At 42.8% G+C, this 24,871-nt stretch overlaps 1 protein-coding gene across 1 annotated transcript; it reads left to right on the top strand.

Annotated features, from left to right (window-relative positions):
* Nucleotides 1-15,800: 15,800 nt before the first annotated feature.
* Nucleotides 15,801-21,812, top strand: APOLD1 (apolipoprotein L domain containing 1). The gene is made up of 2 exons (XM_061417801.1): nt 15,801-16,276; nt 17,979-21,812. The coding sequence occupies exon 2, from the start codon at nt 17,982-17,984 to the stop codon at nt 18,720-18,722; it is 741 nt and encodes a 246-aa protein (XP_061273785.1). The 5' UTR covers nt 15,801-16,276; nt 17,979-17,981; the 3' UTR covers nt 18,723-21,812.
* Nucleotides 21,813-24,871: the final 3,059 nt, after the last annotated feature.

Here is a 24,871-nt window from a genome sequence, read left to right as displayed (position 1 = left end):
CTTGGAGTCTCTTAATAAAAGACTACTACAAAATAATCTAATTAGCTTATGATTAAACTGAACGATCGGGATCAGTCCCTGGGTCGGGAAGATCCCCTGGAGTAGGAAATGGCAACCCACTCCAGTATTCTTGCCTGGAAAATTCCATGGACAGAGGAGCCTGGCGGGCTATAATCCATCATATCACAAAATAGTTGGACAGGACTCAGTGACTACACAATGTGTCAATGTAGGTGCACCATTGTGATACCACCGTATCTGGTGGATGTTGATAGCAGAGGAGGCTGTGAATGTGCATGCATGCTATGTCTGTGTTCTGTATAGTAACACATTTAATAAAGTGAACAGTTATTGAAGACTACCTAAATTTTTAAAACCAAATCCGCAAGAAGTAGAAAACCTGACCAGGCTAATAACCACAGAAAAAATGGAATGGTTGTCTAAGAACTACCCACCAAAAAGGCACACAGCCTAAATGTTTTACAATGAGTTCTCCCAAATAGTCTGCTGCTGCTGCTGCTGCTGCTGCTGCTAAGTCGCTTCAGTTGTGTCCGACTCTGCGACCCCATAGACAGAAGCCCATAGTCTAGGAACATAATTCCCATGCTCTCTAAGCCTTTCCAGAGCACAGAATGAAATGGAAAGCTATGTGATTCATTTCATCAGCCCAACTTAACTCTGACACCAGCGAGGACAAGGACAGCATAAGAAAAGAAACAGACCCAATCACTTATGGAACTCAGAAAAATCACTCACTCAAGAAATAGATTTAATTTAGATGTATTCTGAATGAATAATGCATCATGACTGAATAGATGCAAAAAAAGTCTTAATGAGAATGTGACTAATTTACTATGTTAACAGATTCATTCAACAGATGTTTATTGAGCTCCTATTACCTGCAAGGCACAGTTCTGGCAGTGGGCAGTAAACCAACAACCTTTTAAAAAATTTTTTTTAATTTAAATCAACTTTGTTTACAAAAACAGTGTTGTAAGAATCACAATTCTATAACATTACGGAGAGTAATCTGCTTTACTTAAAGTCTATCAATTTAAATATAAATCACATCTGAAACAGTTTCATATCAACATTTAGACTGGTTTGACCAAACAACTGGGCACCAGAACCTAGCCAGGTTGACCCATAAAACTAACCATCACATCCCTCATTCATTAATTCATGGACCTTTGTTGTCAAGGGATTCAAGGGGACTTCTTCCTTTTGCCTCTCCAGAAAGCATGCATGGACCTTCCAGAATCCTTCTCACTAAAGGATTTCCCCCTGGCCTACCACATGCTTCAGCAGCAAGGAGAAAGACCCATCCACCAAATGTTTGCTTCCCTTTATTCCCCCATGTCCTATGTCACTCCACTGTCTGTTTATTCTGACAGTGGCTTTTCTTTCAGGCTGAGTCAGCTTTCAGTCAAACCATCTACTGAACTAGAGACCTCTTTTTAAAAATCTCCTTTCAAAATTAATTTTGAACTGTGGCTTATTTATTGCTATTACTTAAGAGATCATGTGTGTGTGTGTGTGTGTGCTCAGTCGCTCAGTCACGTCTGATGCTTTGCCACCCCATGGAATATAGCCTGCCAGGCTCCTCTGTCCATGGAATTCTCCAGGCAAGAATGCTGGAGTGGATAGCAGTTCCCTTCTCAGGGGATCTTCCTGACCCAGGGATCAAACCCAGGTGTCTTGTATTTCAGGTGGATTCTTTACCGTCTGAGCCACCAGGGAAGCCCATACACAAAGGAAATAATGAGCAGATAATCCATACAGGAGTATATGGGGGGGCGGGGGTTGGAAACCAAAACAAAAGTCACCTCAAATATATGAAAGGTGCTCAGTTTGCTCATAATCAAGGAAGTGTGTTTTATGTTTCTATTTTTGAACTTTTTATTTTGTATTGAGGTACAGCTGTGTGATAGTTTCAAGTAAACAGAAGAGGGACTCAGCCATACATATAAATATACCTGTATACATTCTCTCCCAAACCCCCCTCCTGAGGAAGTGTATCTTAAAACTGCAGCATAAAATTGTATAGTATGGATGTACTGACATTTAACCATTTCCAGACTGGTGGAAATTTAGATTATTTTTAGCTTATTACGTACAGTGCTCAATGACTGTCTTGACTTCTTGAATCTATGTCTGCTTCTGAGATATTAAATCTTGTAAACTTAAACCTAGAATGTAGCAGCAAACACCTTGTTATCTGGGCTCCAAATGGAAGTAGCACATTATGTGAATGTACTTTGAAACTTACCATCAGAATGTTCTTTGGATTTTATTCTTAATCATGTGCTTAATCTAATACACTTAGAGACTACTGGAACTTTTTCTGGTCAGATTAGTTCAAACAGTCAGAAATTGTTCTCTTTCCTTGAAATAAAGCTGATTGAAGGATTACATTGTCTGAATAGCTGTAGGATTCAGAAACTCCTTTACAAAGACTTACTTTATTTTTAGGTTTAAAAATATCCACGATTTCTTTTGGACTAACGATCTAAACATGCATGTTTTACCAGAGCCTTACTTTTTCATTCATCATAGCTATCGCTTGTTTGTTGCTCATTAAATATAAGTATGCTCTAGGGAGAGGAAATTGTTGACTCTCTGCCCAGGAGGGAGAGAAAATATTTATCAAGTTTAAAGTTAGTATGTCTTTTGTTGCAGTAATTCCAATTTTAGGAATCTCTCTTACAAACATACTCACCAAGGGTATACACACATATACACATACCCACACACATATACACATACCCACACACATATACACATACCCACACACATATACACATACCACACTCATATACACATACCCACACACATATACACATACCCACACTCACATACACATACCCACACACATATACACATACCCACACTCATATACACATACCCACACACATATACACATACCCACACACATATACACATACCCACACACATATACACATACCACACTCATATACACATACCCACACTCATATACACATACCCACACACATATACACATACCCACACTCATATACACATACCCACACACATATACACATACCCACACTCATATACACATACCCACACACATATACACATACCCACACACATATACACATACCCACACTCATATACACATACCCACACACATATACACATACCCACACACAAGGATGGTCACTGCACCATTGTTTGTAGTAAACAGTGCAATTGAAAATATGACAGAGACTTCCCTGGTGGCACAGTGGATAAGAATCCACCTGCCAATGTGGGAGACACAGGTCCAATCCCTGGTCCAGGAAAATTCCACATGCTGTTGGGCAACCAAGCCCAAATGCCACAATTAATGAGCCTGTGTGCTGAACTACTGGAGCCCATGTGCCTGGAGCCCGTGCCCGACAAGAGAAGCCACTGCAACAAGAAGCCCGTGTATCACAATGAAGAGTAGCCCCTGCTCACGGCAACTAGAGAAAGCCTGTGCGCAGTAACGAAGACCCAGCACAGCCAAAAATAAATAAATATTAAAAAAAGAAAATGTGATAAATGTCCATCAATAAAGGAAGGGTTAAATAAATCATGACTTGTCCATAGGATGAGTGACGGCTACATGTATCACCTTAGCAAAACATTTGTATAAGAGAGGGTCCCAGAAGGAAACAGGACTCAGCCTAGATGGTTCAGTGAAGAGCTTTTAAGGAAGAGTTTACTTACAAAGGTTGGGCAGTGTTAAACAAACAAAGGGAGGAGGACGAACCTACAGACTAGCAACAGTGGAAAGTTACTACATTCTAAGGCTTAAGGCACAAGGGAGAGAACATTCTCCCAGAAACAGTCATAGAGAACAGACTTGCGGTTGCCAAGGGGGAGGGAGTGGGGGAGGAAAGGGCTAGGAGTTTGGGATTAGCAGATGTAAACTATTATACATTGGGCTTCCCAGGTGGCTCAGTGGTAAAGATCCGCCTGTCAATGCAGGGCACTCGGGAGATAAGGTTTCGATCCCTGGGTCAGGAATATCCCCTGGAGGAAGAAATGGAACCCACTCCAGTATTCTTGCCTGAAAAATCCCACGGACAGAGGAGCCTGGTGGGCTGCAGTCCATGGGGTCTCTAAGAGTTGGACGCGACTAAGCAACTGACTGAGGACTAAGGACTGCCAAGGGGGGAGGGGGAGGAAAGGGCTAGGGGTTTGGGATTAATAGATGTAAACTATTACATGTGGGTTTCTTAGGTGGCTAAGCAGTAAAGAATCTACCTGCTGTTCAGGAGACCCAGGAGAGGTGGGTTTGATCCCTGGGTCAGGAAGATCCCCTGGAGGAGGAAATGGCAACCCACTCCAGTATTCTTGCCTGGAGAATCCCATGAACAGAGGAGCCTGGCGGGCTACGCTGCATGGGGTCCCAAAGCGCTGGACATGACTGAGCAACTAACACTTTCATAGTTGTTTACAATGTTGTGCCTATCTCTGTACAGAGATCGGGTCCCAAAGAGTCAGACGTGACTGAGTGACTGAGCACGAACAAACTATTACATATAGGATAGATTAAACAACGAGTCCTACTGTGTAGCACAGGGAACTATAGTCAAAATCCTGTGATAAACCATAGTGGAGAGTATAAAAAATGAGAGGACTTCTCTGGTGGTCCAGTGGTTAAGACTCTGAGCTGCCAATGCAGGGGCCGTGGGTTCCATCCCTGGTTGGGGAACTAAGACTCCCCCCACCACCACCATGACACAGGTTACAGCCAAAAAAAAAAAAAAGAATGCCTAATATGTATGAGTGAGTCACTTTGCTGTACAACAGAGATAGGCACAACATTGTAAACAACTATGAAAGTGAAAGTGTTAGTCATGTCCAGTGCTTTGCGACCCCATGGAGTGTAGCCCACCAGGCTCCTCTGTCCATGGGGTTTTCTAAGCAAGAATACTGGAGTGGGTTGCCATGCCCTCTTCCAGGGACTCTTCCTGACCCAGGGATTGAACTCGGGTTTCCTGAACTGGAGGCAGAGTCTTTACTGTCTGAGCCACCAGGGAAGCCCTAAATCAACTATACTTGGATTAAAAACTAAAATAAAAAATAATGAAAGGAGTGTGGTGAAATGTGGAACATAGAGGCAGGGCCACGCAGTGAAACTATAGCCCATGAGGGAATCTGTGACAGTTGTCCCTCCGTATCCAAGGGGGATTGGTTTCAGGACCCCCTAAGGTTACCAAAATGTGCAGATGCTCTTGTCGTTTACAGCTGGTTCTCTGTATTCACAGGGATGAGGAACCTGTGGGTATGGAGGGGCTGCCTGTACTGTAAAAGACAGAGCTGAAGCGAGGGAAAGCAGGGAAGGAATACTCGGATTTACTTCTTCCCATTAGGCTCCCATCTCTTGCTGGTACCTGCCTTGGGTTGGACACAGTCAGATGTGATGGAGCGTGAGTAGGGCAACCTGCTGGGGCACAGAGCAGGCAGAGAGAAAGGGCAAAAACTAATATATGGAGATAGGGAGTGACTAGCACGATATTTATGTCATATTTTTTCAGTGGAAAAAATGTTGCCTAGCAATCCAGAAACACTGTTATTTTGTAAAAGAAAATCATAACCACATATTTATATAATTGTGAACATTATGAAGAATGCATAGGAAACTGTAAACCTTGGTGCCACTTCTGGAGAGTGAAAACAAATGGAGAGGGAAAACCTAACTTTCTATGTTCTTATACTATGTGAATTTATTACAAGAAGTATTTCTTTTGTGATGAGGAAAATAAAGTACATGTTCCATGAAAAGAAAGTGCTGTTATGCCTAAGATGAAGACAAAGGTAGAGGAACCCTACTGCTGCTGCTAAGTCGATTCAGCCGTGTCCGACTCTGTGCGACCTCATGGACGGCAGCCCACCAGGCTCCCCCGTGCCTGGGCTTCTCCAGCCAAGAACCCCTAAATGGCTATGAAACAGTTAATTCACTTAAAGTGAAAGTGTTAGTCACTCAGTCCTGTCCAACTTTTTTCAACCCCATGGACTGTAGCCTTCCAGGCTCCTCTGTCCATGGGATTCTCCAGGCAAGAATACTGGAGTGAGTTGCCATTTTCTTCTCCAGGGAATCTTCCCACCCCAGGGATGGAACCCAGGTCTCCTGCATTGCAGGCAGAATCTTTACTGGCTGGTACTGCATAAACACCTCCAAAAGTCTGTTATTATTTTTTAATGTTAAAGAGTCAAATTTATATGCTGTAGTGTTGGTTAGTTGAGTTCTCTGTTGCAAAGATCAGAAAGCAAATCAAGATCATTTGAATAATAAAAGGGGAGTTAAAAAAATAAGGATATAGGATGACTCATGGAACAGAAGGACGGCAAGAAATAAAAATTTAGACTTTCTTTCTGTTTGCCTTTCAGGTCTTGTCTCTTTATTTCTTTTCCTCAGCAAACAAACTTTCTCTGCTCTGCGAGTGTGTGTGCTAAGTCACGTCAGATGTGTCACACTCTGTGTGACTCCATGGACTAGGTTCCCCATGGACCCACCAGGCTCCTCTGTCCATAGGATTTGCTAGACAAGAATACTCAAGCTATCTAAGACAGTTGCAAAAAGGGCAAGAACATTATAAGTTGATAAGTTAAAAATCACTTTTGAATGGCCCCATAGCTGAAAAATACAAATATTTATGAGAGAGCCTTAGAAAGTCTATGATAATATGCTAATTAAAAAAATCAGCTGATAAATAATATACTATCAAAATAATAAAGTATAAACAGTTGAACTATTTAAAAGTCATCAGAAATCACAAGTAGTCACTGGTTTGGAAAAAGGTACCAATAACTCAGGTTTGTACCCAAATTCCTAGATCTCAAAAGGATTCAATGTTCATTTTCTAATTTAATCAAGAAAACTTTGTAAGGTCTCAGAGAGGTTCAGTGATTTGCCTAACACCACACAGGAGATGTAGACTCAGGATTCAAGCCCCACGTTATCACTGTATACACAGAGGTCTACCTTATAGAATCTGTTTTCCCTATTTTTCAAAGGTGGTTTAAATTTTTTTTTTTAGCATAGAAAAACCTGAATGAGACTTGAAAAACTTCTAATCTAATTCTGAGAATATAAAGAAATACTCTGTTGTAAAAACAAACACAGGAAATTAACATGTAATACAGTACTACTGACTAAAATACAGATTTTGTTCAAATTTCAAAAAAAAAAAATGGGTGGGTTGTACTGACATCGATTCTGGTGATATTCTATTATAGTTTTGCAAAGTTTTACCATTAAGGGAAACTGTGAAGGATAGTGAATTTCTCTGTGTTCTTCCTTACATATGAATGTATATTTTTCTCAGAATAAAAATTTTAACTTAAAAAAGAAAGTAAAGGCAGAAATCCTTTTTTAATATTATAATAATATTTTGTTTATTTATTTGGCTGCACCAAGTCTTGTTTGGAGCACACAGGATCTTTTGTTGCAGCATATGGGATCTAGTTCCCTGACCAGGGATAGAACCTGGGCCTCCTGCATTGGGAGCACGGAGTCTTAGCCACTAGACCACCAGGGAAGTCCCAGAAATAATTTTTAAAGTGCTAAATTTAGGGGGAAAAGAAGACTACAAAAAAGTTATTTTCTCATCTAATTCAAAAGCAAATAAAGTTGAAAACCCTCAATAGTAACCATTTATTTTTTAAAAAGCAAATAACTAGAACAAAAACAATCAACTTTCAGAGTATAGCAGCATACACTCTTGCTTCACTGTAATGTCTGATGTGAAATGACTGAATTCTTCTTATTAAACATAGGCTTTAAACAAAGTTAAAAAGGAAGACCAATATCTAACATTCTCTCGCCTGTAAGACACATGCTAAAAATGAAACTATTCAAATATCTGAGATTTGAGGGAGCCCTGAAGATTTCTGATGCCTCTCTACATATAGAACAAGCAGGGGTTAGGATCCAGGTTGCAATGATTGTTATGAATGCCTGAGAACTTGGGAGAAAATGACTAAGTCTGGGAAAGGAAGAGACCAAGGTAATAGTTTGCCCGTGTCCCGGGAGATAAGAGAAGCTTTAGGTTACCAAAGGGATGTAGACTCAGCTGTAGTCTTTGTGGCACCAGAGGAAAAGGCATGTGGTAAAGAAGTTATACTATAATAGAGCCTGTGGGGCCAATGCTTCTATGTGAATGATGTAATGTATGTTTCACCCACATGATCCCAGGTGTTCTGTGCAAGTGTGCACACCTGTGAAGGAGGAAGTGGAACAAACTTAAATCAGCTTCAGTTGATCATATTAGCAAGGTTACAGCAGTCAAAGAGCTCCCATTGTCAGATTTGTCCAGAAGAACAAGCAAGTAAAATTTTCCAGGAAAATGTGATTATGATAGATTCTTCCTTTAAAAATAAAAATGTTACTATGAGGCAATGATTTTCAAAATTATATTATCTTGAATTTAAAAAGGTAAATTGATAAGTAAAATAGAATAGAGTTTCTAGAAGTAGATGTAAACAACAGTAACAGATCAAGGAAAGAAAAAGACAAAGAGCAATAACTCATCTATAGAAAAGCATATTACTGGCTAACAAACACATGAAAAGATGCTCAACATCACTCATTATCAGAGAAATGCAAATCAAAACCACAATGAGGTACCATTTCACGCCAATAAGAATGGCTGCTATCCAAAAGTCTACAAGCAATAAATGCTGAAGAGGGTGTGGAGAAAAGGGAACCCTCTTACACTGTTGGTGGGAATGCAAACTAATACAGCCACTATGGAGAACAGTGTGGCTGCTGCTGCTGCTGCTAAGTCGCTTCAATTGTGTCCGACTCTGTGCGACCCCATAGATGGCAGCCCACCAGGCTCCACCATCCCTGGGATTCTCCAGACAAGAACACTGGAGTGGGTTGCCATTGCCTTCTCCGAGAACAGTGTGGGGATTTCCTTAAAAAACTGGAAATAGAACTTCCATATGACCCAACAATCCCACTGCTGGGCATACACACCAAGGAAACCAGAAATGAAAGAGACATGTGTACCCCGATGTTCATCGCAGCACTGTTTATAGTAGCCAGGACTTGGAAGCAACCTAGATGTCCATCAGCAGATGAATGTATAAGAAAGCTGTGGTACATATACACAGGAATGTATTCCTGTGTGTTCCTGTATAATATGGAATATTACTTAGCCATTAAAAAGAATACATTTGAATCAGTTCTAATGAGGTGGATGAAGCTGGAGCCTATTATACAGAGTGAAGTAAGCCAGAAAGAAAAACACCAATACAGTATACTAACGCATATATATGGAATTTAGAAAGATGGTAACGATAACCCTGTATGTGAGACAGCAAAAGAGACACAGATGTATTGAACAGTCTTTTAGACTCTGTGGGAGAGGGCAAGGGCAGGATGGGAGAATGGCATTGAAACATGTAAATTATCATATATGAAACGAATTGCCAGTCCAGGTTCGATGCATGATACAGGGTGCTCGGGGCTGGTGCACTGGGGTGACCCAGAGGGATGGGATGGGGATGGAGGTGGGAGAGGGGTTCAGGATGGGGAACACATGTACATGGTGGATTCAAGTCAATGTATGGCAAAACCAATACAATATTGTAAAGTAAAATAAATTAATTAATTAAAAATTTTTTTAATTAAAAAAAGAAAAACATATTACTATTTTAAAAGGGATTAATCTGGAAAAAAATGAGCTTAACTCTCATCTTAAAAGTGAAAGTGTTAGTCGCTCAGTTGTGTCCAACTCTTTGCAACCCCATGAACTGCATTGCTTGTCAGGCCCCTCTGTCCATGGAATTCTCCAGGCAAGAATACTGGAGTGGGTTGCCATTCCCTTCTCCCAGGGGATCTTCCCAACCCAGGGATTGAACCCTGGGTCTCTTGCATCGCAGGCAGATTCTTTACCATCTGAGTCACCAGGGAAGCCCCAACTCCCACCATGCACTGTAACAAATTCCACTTTCAGCGGCTGTGAAGCTGGGGAGGTCCTGGCCAGCAGACAGATGTCAGATCTCATTGTCTTCCCAGCCTTTCAACCCTCCCCTGAAACCCCTCAATAAAATGGTTTGATTCCCCCCAAAATAAATAAATTTCAGGTGACTTGCCTCCTGTGTATCCCTTCAGCCTCATTCCTGGACACCCGCAGCATCCACTTTATGCTCAGCCATAGAAAAGTGCCTATGCTATGCTATGCTAAGTCACTTCAGTCGTGTCCGACTCTGTGCGACCCCATAGACGGCAGCCCACCAGGCTCCCCGGTCCCTGGGATTCTCCAGGCAAGAACACTGGAGTGGGTTGCCATTTCCTTCTCCAATGCATGAAAGTGAAAAGAGAAAGTGAAGTTGCTCAGTCGTGTCCGACTCCTAGCGACCCCATGGACTGCAGCCTACCAGGCTTCTCCGTCCATGGGATTTTCCAGGCAAGAGTACTGGAGTGGGGTGCCATTGCCTTCTCCGAGAAAACTGCCTAAAGCATCCTAAATGTCGTACCACACCTTTGTCCATTCTGTTCCCTTAGCTTGCTCTCCTCTCCCTCCTAACTTCTATGCAAATAACCACTTCTGTTCCACTCTCAAGTTTCAGCTCAATAGCAGTGCTTCTAGAAAGTCCTAACTAGTGCTTCATAGGACTCTGCTTCTTTGGTGCAGACACCTCTGGCACTTTCCACATAGAATTGAAATGATCTCTTCTGTATTTTTCTCTCCAGTGGATTGTCTTCATTCTGGATGGCAGACATGGTATCTTACTCAGCTTTTTATTCTCAGAATCTAGCGTGGTGTCTGACACACCCAGGTATTTGATACATGTTTGTGGAGCTGAAATAAACCAAACAAATTAAGTAGTCTTTGAGTAGTCTTATAGCCTGCAGCTGGAATTCTTACAAAGCTTATTGCATTATATCAATAAACTGATTTTTTGGAAAGCAATACAACAACATGCAACAAAAACCATGAAAATGTTCATTCTCTTTTACTTGGTATTTTCCTGTTTGTGAATACTCCCCAAAGAAATGATCCCAAGGGGGAAAATTTACACAGATGTTCCCGGTAACTCTAGTTAAACTAGTGAAAAAAACTGGAGGCAATCCAAGTGTCTAATAGGGAAATGACTAAGCAAACAATGGGATTATAACAGAGCTATTAAAAATGACAGAGGTGAGGACTGTGTCAACATGGAGAAGTGTGTATCTGCAGGAATGCTAAGTAGAGAGAAGAACACAGGCCAGTGTTTAAACACGAATGGTTAAGGATGTGTGTATACATTAATGATCAGAGGCTAATCTGGAGAAATTGAAAATGGCTGGAGCTCAATACTTTCTTTCCTGTGCAACTCCATAAGTTTCTGGCATTAATAGTTTAGATCTCATGCAACATAGATATCTATTTTATTAATTAAAAAACGTTAAAAAATTTTTTTGGCTGTGTAGGTCTTAATTGCTGCACTCAGGATCTTCATTATGTCCAGCAGGATCTTTCAGTATCTTTCGTTGCTCGCACAGATTCTCTAATTGTGTCATGGCTTAGTTGCTCTGAGGCACATGGAATCTTAGTTCCTCGACCAGGGATTGAACTTGTGTCCCCTGCATTGCAAGGCAGATTCTTAACCACTGGACCATAATTCTCGTCAAATTATTATAAAAATAATGACACTTCTTTAAGAGAACAAAATAGTTCACATTCAGCAAGTGATTTGAGTCTAATTATGTGCTATAGCACTTAACATGCTCATGCAATTTACCAAAAGAAAGAAAGAAAGAAAAAAAAAGTGGGCAAAGATCCTCAGGCAGTGGTGGTATTATTTTAACTTACTTTTGTTTATTTGGATAACTGTACCTTGGACTACAAGGAGATCCAACCAGTCCATTCTGAAGGAGATCAGCCCTGGGTGTTCATTGGAAGGAATGATGCTAAAGCTGAAACTCCAGTACTTTGGCCACCTCATGCGAAGAGTTGACTCATTGGAAAAGACCCTGATGTTGGGAGGGATTGGGGGCAGGAGGAGAACACAGAGGATGAGATGGCTGGATGGCATCACTGACTCGATGGTCGTGAGTTTGAGTGAACTCCGGGAGTTGGTGATGGACAGGGAGGCCTGGCGTGCTGCGATTCACGGGGTTGCAAGGAGTCAGACATGACTGAGTGACTGAACTGAACTGAACTGAACACATTAGGACCTAGTACAAAGGAAAGTCTGAAAAACCTTTGGCCTAAATCTCACATTCACAAATTGTCTCTATTTTATACTTTTGATATTGTCTCCGAAAAGGGTTCAATGCACAGTCACTGATACACCAAGAAAGGCTAAAAGAAAAACCATCACTGGGCACTTCTCTGGTGGCCCAGGGGTAAGACTCCATGTTCCCAGTGCAGGGGGCCTGGATTAGATCCCTGGTCCGGTAACTAGGTCCTGATGCCACAGTGAAGACTGAAGATCCCTTGTGTTGCAACTAAGACTCAGCACAGCCAAATAAATAAATATTACATTTTTAAAAATTTTATTTATTTTTAATTGGAGCATAATTGCTTGCAATATTGTGTTTGTTTCTGCCATACATCAGCATGAATCAACCATAGGTATACACATGTCCCCTCCCTCTTGAACTTTCCACCCCATCCCACCCCTCTAGGTTGTCACAGAGCACCAAGTGTGAGCTCCCTAAATTTGTGTCACACTGCCAATGTAATGTACTATTTTATAAATCAGTGATTATCTTATGAATAGAGAAATAGTGATATTGTAAGATCTGTCATATGGCAATTAAAAGAAAGAAACCACACATTTTCATATCTCATTTTAAAATTTCTTTTTATTGATTTTATTTTGATTGAAGTATAGCTGCTTTACAGTGTTATGTTCATTTCTGCTGCAGCCACATGGATGGACTGTCATACTGAGTGAAGTAAGATAGAGAAATATAGATACTGTTTGTATGTGGAATCTAAAAAAAGGGTACAAATGAACTTATTTACAAAAACAGAAATAGAGTCACAGATGTAGAAAACAAACTTATGGTTACCAAGAGGGGAAAGAAGAGGGGATGAATTGGGAGACTGGGACTAACATACACACTAATATATATAAAATAGATAACTAATAAGGACCTACTCTATAGCACAGGAAACTCTACTCAATACTCTGTAATGCTCTATATGGAAAGAATCTAAAAAACAGTGGATACATGTCTATGCATAACTGATTTACTTTCCTGTACAGCAGAAACAAACACATTATAAACCAACTAGACGCCAATAAAAATTAATTTAAAAAATTTCTGCTATACAGCAAAGTGATTCAGTTATACATATACTGGGTTGGCCAAAAAGTTCGTTTGAGTTTTTCCACAAGATATTATGGAAAAACCCGAATGAACTTTTTGGGCCAGCCCTATATATACATTCTTTTAAAAAATATTCTGTTTCGTTTTGGTTTCTCATAGTATACTGAATATAATTTTCTGTGCTATACAATAGGACCTTCTCGTTTATAAAATTTCTTCTTTAAAAAAAAATTCACTGAGACCCTTAAAAAAATAGAGGTGGCCCAGACCTTTCTAGAACTCTGGGAGGCCCAGAACATAGTTATCACTTTATTTTTAAAATGTGGTAATTTTAGCTGGGGGCCCCAGACTCATGAGTTGTTAATAACTTAACTGTGTAAACACCTGACTCACAAACTGCTATCTACTAGCCGTACTGTTTCTGCTGCGATGTAACCAGTGGTCAGAGAATTCACAGCTTCTACAGCAGTGGTTCACAGCCCTGGTTGCACGTTTAATCTGAAGGTCAGTCACCATTTTCAATGTAACGTGTCTGGGGTGATGGGTTACAGGTGCCCAGAAAACAGTTTAAAAAATAAATTTGAGGGTTCAGTCCCCAAGATGTTGGGGGAACAGCCTCAATAATACTTTTGATCAAAATACCTTCAATTATTCCTCAAATTTCTTATTGTGCTTAAATATATGAAAGTAAATAAATACTGAGCCAAAAGTATTATGTTCATGTGTCCATTTTAAAAAATGATGTGAAGTACCGGATTTTTATAGGCGGTAAAACAACAACAAACCCAAACTGTTAAATGAATGAATTCTTTTAGTTCCATTAAAAAAAAGAAAACACCCAAAGAAAACGGATTTGTAATAGAGAAAAACGAATTCTTGGATATTGGCTGAGGTCAGTGCTGCCCATCTCCTGGACCTTCTCCTCTACATGCTGCTTCTGTACTATGATTATTGATGCTCTGAAGATGACGATCCTCTCTGTATCCCAGCAACATTCACCCATTCATGAAATAATTATTTGTGTTCATCTAAACCCCAAATTGATGCTTTTGAACTGTGGTGTTGGAGAAGACTCTTGAGAGTCCCTTGGACTGCAAGGAGATCCAACCAGTCCATTCTGAAGGAGATCAGTTCTGGGATTTCTTTGGAAGGAATGATGCTAAAGCTGAAACTCCAGTACTTTGGCCACCTCATTCGAAGAGTTGACTCATTGGAAAAGACTCTGATGCTGGGAGGGATTGGGGGCAGGAGGAGAAGGGGACGACAGAGGATGAGATGGCTGGATGGCATCACCGACTCGATGGACGTGAGTCTGAGCGAACTCCAGGAGTTGGTGATGGACAGGGAGGCCTGGCGTGCTGTGATTCTTGGGGTCGAAAAGAGTCAGACATGACGGAGCAACTGAACTGAACTGAAACCCCAAACACGGCTTCCCTGGTGGCTCAGTGGTAAAGAATCTGCCTGCCAATGCAGGAGACGAGGGTTCGATCCCTGGGTCAGGAAGATCCCCTGGGAAAGGAAATGGCAACCCACTCCAGTAATCTTGCCTGAGAATCCCATGGACAGAGGAGCCTGGCACGCTACAGATACCACTCAGTGACTAAACAACAACAAAACCCCAAACACAAGAAAATGTCCAGAGAAGCTGGAGGAGCAAATGGGAATTGAAGAATCAGGGTACATTGTCTCACTCCCTGCCTACTCTACCACTGCCTGACCGCCTGCCCAATTCACCCTGCTTTACATTCCATTTGGAAATGACTATGTCTGTGGGTTCAGTGGAAGACATTTTCCCACCTCTTACCTCAAAAGCACAGGCAGGCACTGCAAGTGTCTGACTGAGGGTTATGTTTATCCTTTGAGGAGCTGTAACCAGAATTTTTGGACATGGGTCAGATTCAGAAAAAGCAAGTTCAAAGGCCCATGATTGTGAGTAGCAAAAAACTGGGTTGTGTTCCTCAATACCATGTCTACTTATAAAGGTGGGGGACTTGTGTTCAAGAAAGATATGGTTGCTAAGGCTTTCCAGACAAACCAGAGAATTCAGACAATAACTCCTATCTGGGAACCTGTGGCAGGAGTCTTCCTGGCTGAATGGCCAACACCTATCTGAATGTCCCAGAAAGCATCCACAGACGCTATCCTTGTTTTCCTCTCCTGAATGATCCAGAATATTGCCCTTCAGCCGGTGCTTCACTCCGTGGGGGTAGAATGCACTCATATAACTCTTGGCTGGGCTACAGTGGTTGCTTCCCATGAAAACCCAGGAAACAGAATCCCCGCTGCTATTGAAAGTGTATAATTAGCTCCTCGTGCAGCCTGACCCCACTGATTTTTCTGACGCATTTGGCCCGAGGTGTGCCCTTTCTGAGACCTCCAAGAGCTTCTCTGCAGCTGGAGATGCTCAAAACTGCACGCAGCACTTCCTGTGGGCGTGGCTTTGCATTCTGATGGTTGCGCGCCTACTGAATCACGTGTTTCAAAGGCTCAGACTCACGATGCTTTTTTAAAAAAATACGGGAGTGGACTGTGAGTGGCTCTATCAGATAATAAGAGTCTCTTCCCTTTTTCTTTTTAAAAAGTGGTTGTGTACTGGTGGCCTCCCAAGAAACACTATAATTGGTCAGCCTGGGGTGCGTTTTATGTCCTCTCAGATAACGTCATTAGCTATTTTCAGGAAAGGGAAGGCAGAGTATGCCCGCGGGACAATGACAGCAGTTGTTTCAAGTTGGGGAAGAGCCTGTGGTTCTTTTCCTGCGTTTGGGGGAAAGCGAACACACAATGTTCATTTCCTAAATACGGGATGTGCTGCGAGGCTGGCGGGTCATTTTCCACCATGTCATATCCTTCTGGATGAAGGCAGCAGGGGCCAGGACAGGAAACGGCAAATTCTCAGAATAAGACAAGGCTTTCCCAGGGCCGTCATTGGCTCTCGGGAACTATAAAGCTTGCTCATCCAGAAACAGCCTCAGATTCTTCTTTCCTGGAGATAGCCAGAAGTGAGTGGTAAGTGGGGAGACCAGAGGGATGCTATCTGAAAAAATAGCCACTGGACTGGTAATACTGGGGTTGTATCCTTGGTCCGTAATATATTTGGAGTAACTTTGCCTCGTTTTTGCTCAGAGGTGTCTTTATCTGGCAGTTTGTCAGTGGTGGGTACAATTATGGAGGCATGCTAATAAAATTAAGATCTAGGCGTCTAGAGACCAAGATTCTACACTGGGCTCTGTGAAGTATCAGCTGCAGGTAGAACTTGTCTTTCAATTTCCTCACCTTCCACATGAGAATAATCATTTCTGTTCTGATATCTCACAGTAGTGAAATGGTGGATTTCTATCACTTTGTCACTTTTGAGAAGTTCCTAATAATGAAAAGTACAATGGCTATGAAGGGAGAAATCTTTGGCAACTGGAAAGGATGTACTTTTACTCAGGATGTACAGTTTTCTCTGTTAGTCATCTTCAATTGGCTTCCGTTCAGCTCGGTACGGGTAGCCCTCAGTGAGCTGTTCAACAAAAATTGTGGCCCCTTTTAAAATTCTGTTCAATTGTTACTCATTTTTAAAGGGAGCTTTCATCATAAAAGGACATACTGGTGCTAGTGTAATTTACTTCTAATTAAGCATGTATCAAAGAGTGAGATTTCTGAAGACCTGATGAGCTCTAGTTAAAAGAAATAGTGATTCTAAGATAAGAGCTGGGAAAAATAACAAACAGAAGAGTTGCTTCAGGTGAGCATCTAACTTAGAAAAATTAGTTTCTTACATTTGATAGATGCTTTTTGAGTTTTTGGTGATTTGTCTTTTTCACTCATCAGAGAGGGGAAAAAACTATTGCAAAACTCTTAAGATCTTAGTCTTCTTGTAAGGAAAGGGTTTTGTAAAGGGGTACAACCTACTGCTTGCCACATGTCATCTTTCAGAGATGAGGGCTCAGTATTCCATGCCTGTTCAATCCTGGGCGGCTCTTTCTGATCCCATGGATTGTAGCCTGCCAGGCTCCTCCATCCATAGAATTCTGCAGGCAAGAATACTGGAGTGGGTAGCCATTTCCTTCTCCAGGAGATCTTCCCCACCCAGGGATCGAACTTGCATCTTCTGCATTGGCAGGCTGATTCTTTACCACTTAGTCACCTGGGAAGCCCTTCAGTAATTGCAGTAGACTTATAATATTAATAGCTGCTGCTGCTGCTGCTGCTAAGTCGCTTCAGCCATGTGGGACTCTGTGCGACCCCATAGATGGCAGCCCACTAGGCTCCTCTGTCCCTGGGATTCTCCAGGCAAGAATACTGGAGTGGGTTTCCATTTCCTTTTTCAATGCATGCATGCATGCATGCTAAGTCGCTTCAGTCGTGTCCAACTCTATGTGACCCTATGGACAGCAGCCCACCAGGCTCCTCTGTCCATAGGATTCTCTAGGCAAGAATACTGGAGTAGGTTGCCGTTTCTTCTCCAACACTCCCTTATTTAACAGATTTAAAAAAAAAAAAAATCAATCCTTGGCATTCCCTGGGAGAAAAGTGCACGAGAGCATTGTTCCTATTGGCTTACTCGGATTTAAGGTCCTGGGAAGTGGAGGACTCGTCCCAGATGACAGAACGGGTCTTTGAGAACCTGACATATGACTCATTGGAAAATGACCCTTTTCCCCTTGGGTGGCCGTAGCTGTTGCGCTCGACTTCGGGCTAACCGCGTGTCTCATCCCCGCAGGACATGGAGAGGCCGGCGGCCCGGGAGCTGCAGGGCGCGGATGCTCTGCGACGCTTCCAGGGGCTGCTGCTGGACCGCCGCGGCCGGCTGCACGGCCAGCTACTGCGTCTGCGCGAGGTGGCCCGGCGCCTAGAGCGCCTTCGCCGGCGCTCCCTGGCGGCCAACGTGGCCGGCAGCTCGCTGAGCGCGGCGGGCGCTGTGGCCGCCATCGTGGGACTCTCGCTCAGCCCCGTCACCCTGGGGGTCTCGCTGCTGGCCTCGGCCGTGGGACTGGGGGTGGCCACCGCCGGCGGGGCCGTAACCATCACGTCTGACCTCTCCCTGATCTTCTGCAACTCCCGGGAGCTGCGGCGCGTGCAGGAGATCGCGGCCACCTGCCAGGACCAGATGCGCGAGATGCTGAGCTGCCTCGACTTCTTCTGCCGCGGGCAGGGCGGCGGAGACCGCCAGCTGCTGCAGTGCGGGAGGAACGCTTCCATCGCGCTGTACAACTCGGTATACTTCATCGTCTTCTTTGGCTCCCGCGGCTTCCTCGTCCCCAGGCGGGCCGAGGGGGCCACCAGGGTTAGCCAGGCCGTGCTAAAGGCCAAGATTCAGAAACTGGCCGAGAGCCTGGAGTCCTGCACCCGGGCTCTGGACGAGCTGAGCGAGCAGCTGGAGTTCAGAGTCCAGCTCTACACGAAGAGCAGCCGCGGCCACGACCTCAAGATCTCGGCTGACCGGCCCACGGGGCAGTTTTTCTGAAAACGTCTTTTCCCATCTAATGACCGAAGCCAGAAAATCATCCCCATGGGATGCTCCATATTTGTATCTCCCTCAGGAAAACACGAAGTTGGGCTAGGAGCTGAATGCGAAGGATGAGAGAAACTATTCGAGGATGGGGGGTGGGAGTGTGTTCTCCCAACTCTTCTTTACCTATCGCTGACATCCTGCCAGGGGCTGAGTGCTAGGGACTTCTACCTGCCTGATCCTGGTGGGATATATGACCTGAAAAGTATTTTATATTTTATCATAACCGTTCGGTCTTCACACCCTTCCTTGGGCACTCCTGATTTAAAGTTGTTGCCACGTGCCTGTCCCTGACTCGGCGGGTGATTTGAGCCGAGGCTGGAGAACGGTGCAGACACCCCCACCCTCTGGGTCCTCTTCGAGCCCCATTAGGCTTTGAGGTCCTCAGAAACACCCGTGAGAAGACACTAGCTTTAAAACCTCTCTGGCAGAGTTTCTGAGTACGAAGAACTCCAGAATCTAGAGCTAATCAGACTCTCTCTGAACTGTGTAGGAGGGTTCAGGACCCAAGGGAGGCACCTCCCGCTGATATGCGCCCCCTCCTCTCTCAGCGTGCCCTGCTCACAGATCCAACCTGGAGATGGAGTGGACCTTCCTAGGTGACTTCATAGCCAGACCTCCAAGGTGCTCTGAGAGGGGAAAATCCACTAAACCGTCACCTAAGTCCCGCCCCCTTACGGAAGAAATTGAAGGAAAGGGAAATGGTTAACAGCTTCGTATATTGACTTCATACTGTAGAGAAGGGAGCAATGGCTTTTGAGTTAGTCCTGGGTTTATTCTGTGTGAGACTTGGCTTCCTAGTCTGTAAAATGGATGCTAAAACCCCACCTTATTGGGAAGTATTGAGTAAGATAAAGCCAAGCACAGTGTCTGGGTGGTAAAGAGTGGTCTCTGGGCTTGTAGCATCACCTGGAAACTTGTTGCTGCTGCCGCTAAGTCGCTTCAGTCGTGTCCGACTCTGTGCGACCCCATAGACGGCAGCCCACCAGGCCCCGCCTTCTCAGAAAGGCCAATTCTTGGACTCAGCTCTAGACTTAAGGCGTCAGCAACACAGGTGGGGCTCAGCAAGCTGTGTTTAAACAAGCCCTTGGGGGTAATTTGATGCCTGCTGAAGTTTGAACACCATTGCAATGGGTGTTAGTTTGTAATCCCCTGATGAGCGTTCTCTAAGTCTATCGCCTCTCTAGGGGCTGCTCCGTCTTTAGTGTCATTCACAGACGGTCAAGGACAGACTGTGTCCCAGAAGTAAAAGAAAGAATGTGCGTGGGGGCCTTGTGTCAATGCTTCCTGGAGCAATTTCCCACCAGTTGAACTAAGAGATGTAACAGAATCAGCCCGTTAGAGGGCAGTGTTGCCTGCTCATTGTAGAAATTGGTACAGAAAGGAATGTGAATTTAATGAAAATTGACCTTTATTACCTTTTCTAAAAACCTCCAGACCATGTTTTTTAATTATTATTTATTTTAAGTTTATTATTTAATTACTGTTTATTATTAACATTTAATTTTATTTAACCACATTAGAAAATAATAGGAATAGCAAGTTTCCAAATGGGAGACTACTGAGATTCTTTTCAGGAGACTTAGCTGAGTTTGCCTTTCTAAGGTGGGCCATGAGCTGTAAACAGTATTGTGTTCCTTAAATAAGTCTCCTTCAGAGGGAAATTTTTTCCCTAGTGTTTTGAATGATCCTTTTAAGTAAATGAGGGTAGTTCTTTTTTTCTCTTGGATTTTTTTTTTTTTGGTTGCTGTTCTTTTTATAAGTAAATAAGGGAAGTTCTGAATAAAGAGACCAGGAGCTGAATTTAAGCCTCATAAATGGAGGCTTGACTTGTCAATATAGAAATGATGCAAGCATATCTATCCTGAAGGTAACTGGCCAGCAGATAACACTTGACCTGAAAGGCCCTCCCTATTTAGTTCAGGGGAAAGAAAACCCAAGTAGAGGCATATGAAGGAAACACTAGGAAGCCTGATGTCCTGCGAAGTTGGGTCTTAGGAGCGACAAAGTAGCTTGTGTTATGATGGTGATGTGTTATATTTTCACTTTGGAACCTGTAAGATATCTGTAAGCTGTCTCTAAGAAAATACTTCCAGTTTCTTCAATTTCTATTGCTAGCACTGTATTGCTGAAAAATATGTTGAAAAGTCTTTGGGATCACACATATACCCAAGCTAGGTTGAATTATGTGATTATCTAATGTGTTTAAATTTACCCAGTTGATCCCCCATGCTTACCAATGATGGCAGTGTGTCTGAGGAAGTGTAATTTCAGTGCTGGGAGAGGAGTTGGCGTGCCTATATTTTTATTTTTCCTAAAATGGCAATTGATTTGTATTTTGATTTATTTTGAAATTGGTACCTTAAAAAAAAAATGGTGTCAAATTTCTTAGGTTACCTTGCACAGATGCTAGCATTTTAGATCACCAGAATGTACTTCATACTGTTATATTATGTTTGAAGGTACAATCATTGCCTAACTCCATCTTGTATTAAAGCTTAAGTTTGAATTATTCTTCCAAATGCCTGAGCTGTTCCTTAGAAATAAACCGGGCACTTTTGGAAGCAGCAGCAACAGAGACCATTTCATATCATTAGGGTATTTTGACTGTACCAGTGTCTTAAGCTCCTGAAATTATTATTTTAGTGGCCTACTGTACATCTAAGGAAGGGTGTCTATTTTGGAACAGTACTTTGCACATTATAGGAGCATAGTAAATGTATTTGAATAATTTAATAAACTTTAGCTCTATTTAGGAGTTTGTTTTGATAGTGAAAGATCATTCATCCTCTTTTGTGTCTGTTATAGAGATGGGAGCCTCTACCAGGATTTAAGTCAAGTTTAGTTAAATGGATCCTAGAGACAAGTATTTTATTTATTTCTTTTGTGGGAATGTGAATAAGGCTTTTTCCTTAAGGCCATCGTTCTGTAAACAAACAGACTGAAATGGTATGTTGTAAAGGGAAGGAGAGAAAGGGGTATTTAGATTACAAGTGTACTTCAGAACAATATCCGAGTTGGAAAAATAAACACGTTCATATTGAAGGTTTAAGTGCTTCTGTTGGTTTCCGGGGTTTACAATCGTTTGGATTGTTTTCTTTCACAAGAAAGGAGTTTCTTTTGGTTCTGCATCTCAAGGATTCAATAAAACTACATTCTACTCTATTAAAAAAAATAATCCTTAACAGACATTCTGATCCTAATCACTTTGATGCGTTTGTCCTCAGGTGCCTGTCATTTCCAATGTGGCAAATGTCAGTGTCCAAAGTATTTATTGGGAGGAAAAAGAGAAAAGTGATGTAGAAGCCACCCTAGATCAGATATGTCAAGCAATTTGTCAACTTGATATATTACACAGTCGATGCCTTGGTATGAAGTGCAAGTAGAAGGAATGGAGACACTGAGATAAAGCTATTGTGCAGAGAGAAATGGGATACATTTAAATTCAGCAGTTTGTAACCTCCTAATTTTTTTCCCCACTGTAGCAAAATCAGTCCTCTCCCTTTATTGAAATAAATTGCCCATTTCTCTTTCTTTTCAAAAAAATTTTTATGGTTCTTAATCTTTTTATTTTATTGAAGTAGAGTTGATTTACTCAAACTTCTTGATCTTCCTCTAATTAGTTACCTAATCTCATGTTTGCCTCTGTATAAATTAGTAACTTTGAGGAAAGGTAGAGGTTTCATCATTTTAACTTAGAATATTCCGCATCAAACTGTATAAATCAATTTTTAAAGATTAATCAATTCATGTACAGGAATTCTCTTATCTAAAAATAAGACTTCCAGCAGTTTCAAACCTTTGAACATAACTACAATCTGAGAAGTAATTGAAAAGAATGCTTGTTGTTCAGTCTCCTAATTGTGTCTGACTCTTTTCGACCCCATGGACTGCAGCATGCCAGGCCTCCCTGTCCCTTACTTACCACCTCCCGAAGTTTGCCCAAGTTCATATCCATGGCATCGGTGATGCCATCCAGACATCTCATCCTCTGACACCGTCTTTCCCCTTTTGCCCTCAATCTTTCCCAGCATCAGGGACTTTTCCAATGAATCATCTGTTCACATCCGATGACCAAAATACTGGAGCTTCAGCATCAGTCCTTCCAGTGAATATTCAGGGTTGATTTCTGTTAAGATTGACTGGTTTGATCTCCTTGCTGTCCAAGGGACTCTTAGGTGTTTTCTCTAGCACCACAGTTCAGTTCAGTTCAGTAGCTCATTCGTGTCCGACTCTTTGCGACCCCATGAACCGCAGCACGTCAGGCCTCCCTGTCCATCACCGACTCCCAGAGTTCACCCAGACTCACGTCCATCGAGTCAGTGATGCCATCCAGCCATCTCATCCTCTGTCGTCCCCTTCTCCTCTTGCCCCCAATCCCTCCCGGCATCAGAGTCTTTTCCAATGAGTCGACTCTTTGCATGAGGGGGCCAAAGTACTGGAGTTTCAGCTTTAGCATCATTCCTTCCAAAGAAATCCCAGGGTTGATCTCCTTCAGAATGGACTGGTTGGATCTCCTTGCAGTCCAAGGGACTCTCAAGAGTCTTCTCCAACACCACAGTTCAAAAGCATCAATTCTTTGGCGCTCAGCCTTCTTCACAGTCCAACTCTCACATCCATACATGACCACAGGAAAAACCATAGCCTTGACTAGACACCACAGTTAGGAGGCATTAATTCTTTGGCACTCTGCTTTCCTTACGGTCCAGCTCTCACAGGCACATCAGGCTTCAGAAAACCCAAACACTAGAGAGGGGTAGAGAGCGATGACAAGAGACAGCCTCTACATCAGGATGGCAAAATTTTTCCAGAAGTCTCCAGTGGTCTTCACCTGGCAAGTCACTAATTTTAATTGTGCAAAAAAGGCTGGGAAATATAGTACCTTTAGCTAAGAACTAACTGTTCCCCAAATACCTAGGTTTCTGTTTGTAATTAACGAAAAGGAGGATGGACATTGGTTGAAGAGGCCAACAGTCCAAACAACGAGCCTATAGTGGTTGCTGCAGTCTGTTGAGAACTGTTGCTGAAGGTAATCTCATTATCTGAGTGCCAACCTGAAGCCCCACCTTGGAAACACCCCTGGGTCCGGATGTTGCACTGTTAATGACTGTGCAACAACAACAAACAAAAGAGGGCTGTGTTGGCAGGTTGGATCCTGGCTGTTTGCAAAGGCCAGCCATAAGCTTGAATTCTATCTTTGCTGAAGCATACGGTATTCCTGTCATAACAAGTATCCTTTTAGTTAACTGCAATAAATCTTTCCTTGTTGAGTTGACAGGGGGTTGGGATGTTGTTACTTTTTGCTCCTGGCAAACTCCTAAGTGGGAAAGTAAACCCTGCTGTGGTTCTGACTAGGACAAAGAGTGAGTCCTAAAATATGGAAATAATCTCTTAGCAAACAACAGGTTGCTAGGAGAGGGGGAAGTGTGCTGATGAAGCTCTCAGGGCCCAGGAATGAATATTAGGGACCTTCAGCATTCTCAGACTCTGACTGGCATTAGCACAGGGTAGTGGAGAGCAGACCCTGCGACGTGGTCCTGCCTGCACAGGTAAAGCTTGTCCATATGAAGCTCACTGGCAAAGAGTGATGTTTACTACCATTTATATTAACGTTTCCAATACAACCCCACGGGGTGGGAGTGCAGGCAGGTCTGCAACCTGATTTTCACCAGAACTTTAGCAGTGAGTCATGGCCAAGGTTTCTGCCTCCCAAGCGTACAGGGCACCCATAACAGGACTTGTGCCAGCACTTGTATGGATCCAGTTGCTAAATTAAACAAAACAGCTGTAATTGGGAGAAACTTTTGGTGTACATGGAATTGGAGATGGGTAGTGATATCTAAAATCTTTCTTTTAGGCCCCAGATTTCTTTTCCCAGTTTCCCTGGTTGACATGGGGACATTTAGTAAAACTGACCTTGTTGCTTGGCTTCCCAGGTGGCGCTAGTGGTAAAGAACCCGCCTGCCAATGCAGGAGACATAAGAGACTGGAGTTTGATTCCTGGGTCGGAAAGATCTGCTACAGGAGGGCATGGCAACCCACTCCAGTACTCTTGCCTGGAGAATCCCATGGACAGAGGAGCCTGGCAGGCTACAGTCCATGGG

The sequence above is a fragment of the Bos javanicus genome, chromosome 5, assembly GCF_032452875.1.
Source record: "Bos javanicus breed banteng chromosome 5, ARS-OSU_banteng_1.0, whole genome shotgun sequence".
NCBI lineage: Eukaryota > Metazoa > Chordata > Mammalia > Artiodactyla > Bovidae > Bos > Bos javanicus.
Note: the sequence above shows the minus strand (reverse complement) of the source record. Positions and strands in the feature narration are given on the sequence as shown.

Coding starts and splice junctions, on each gene's coding strand:
- APOLD1 (XM_061417801.1), top strand. CDS start 17,982: ATGGAGAGGCCGGCGGCCCGGGAGCTGCAGGGCGCGGATGCTCTGCGA.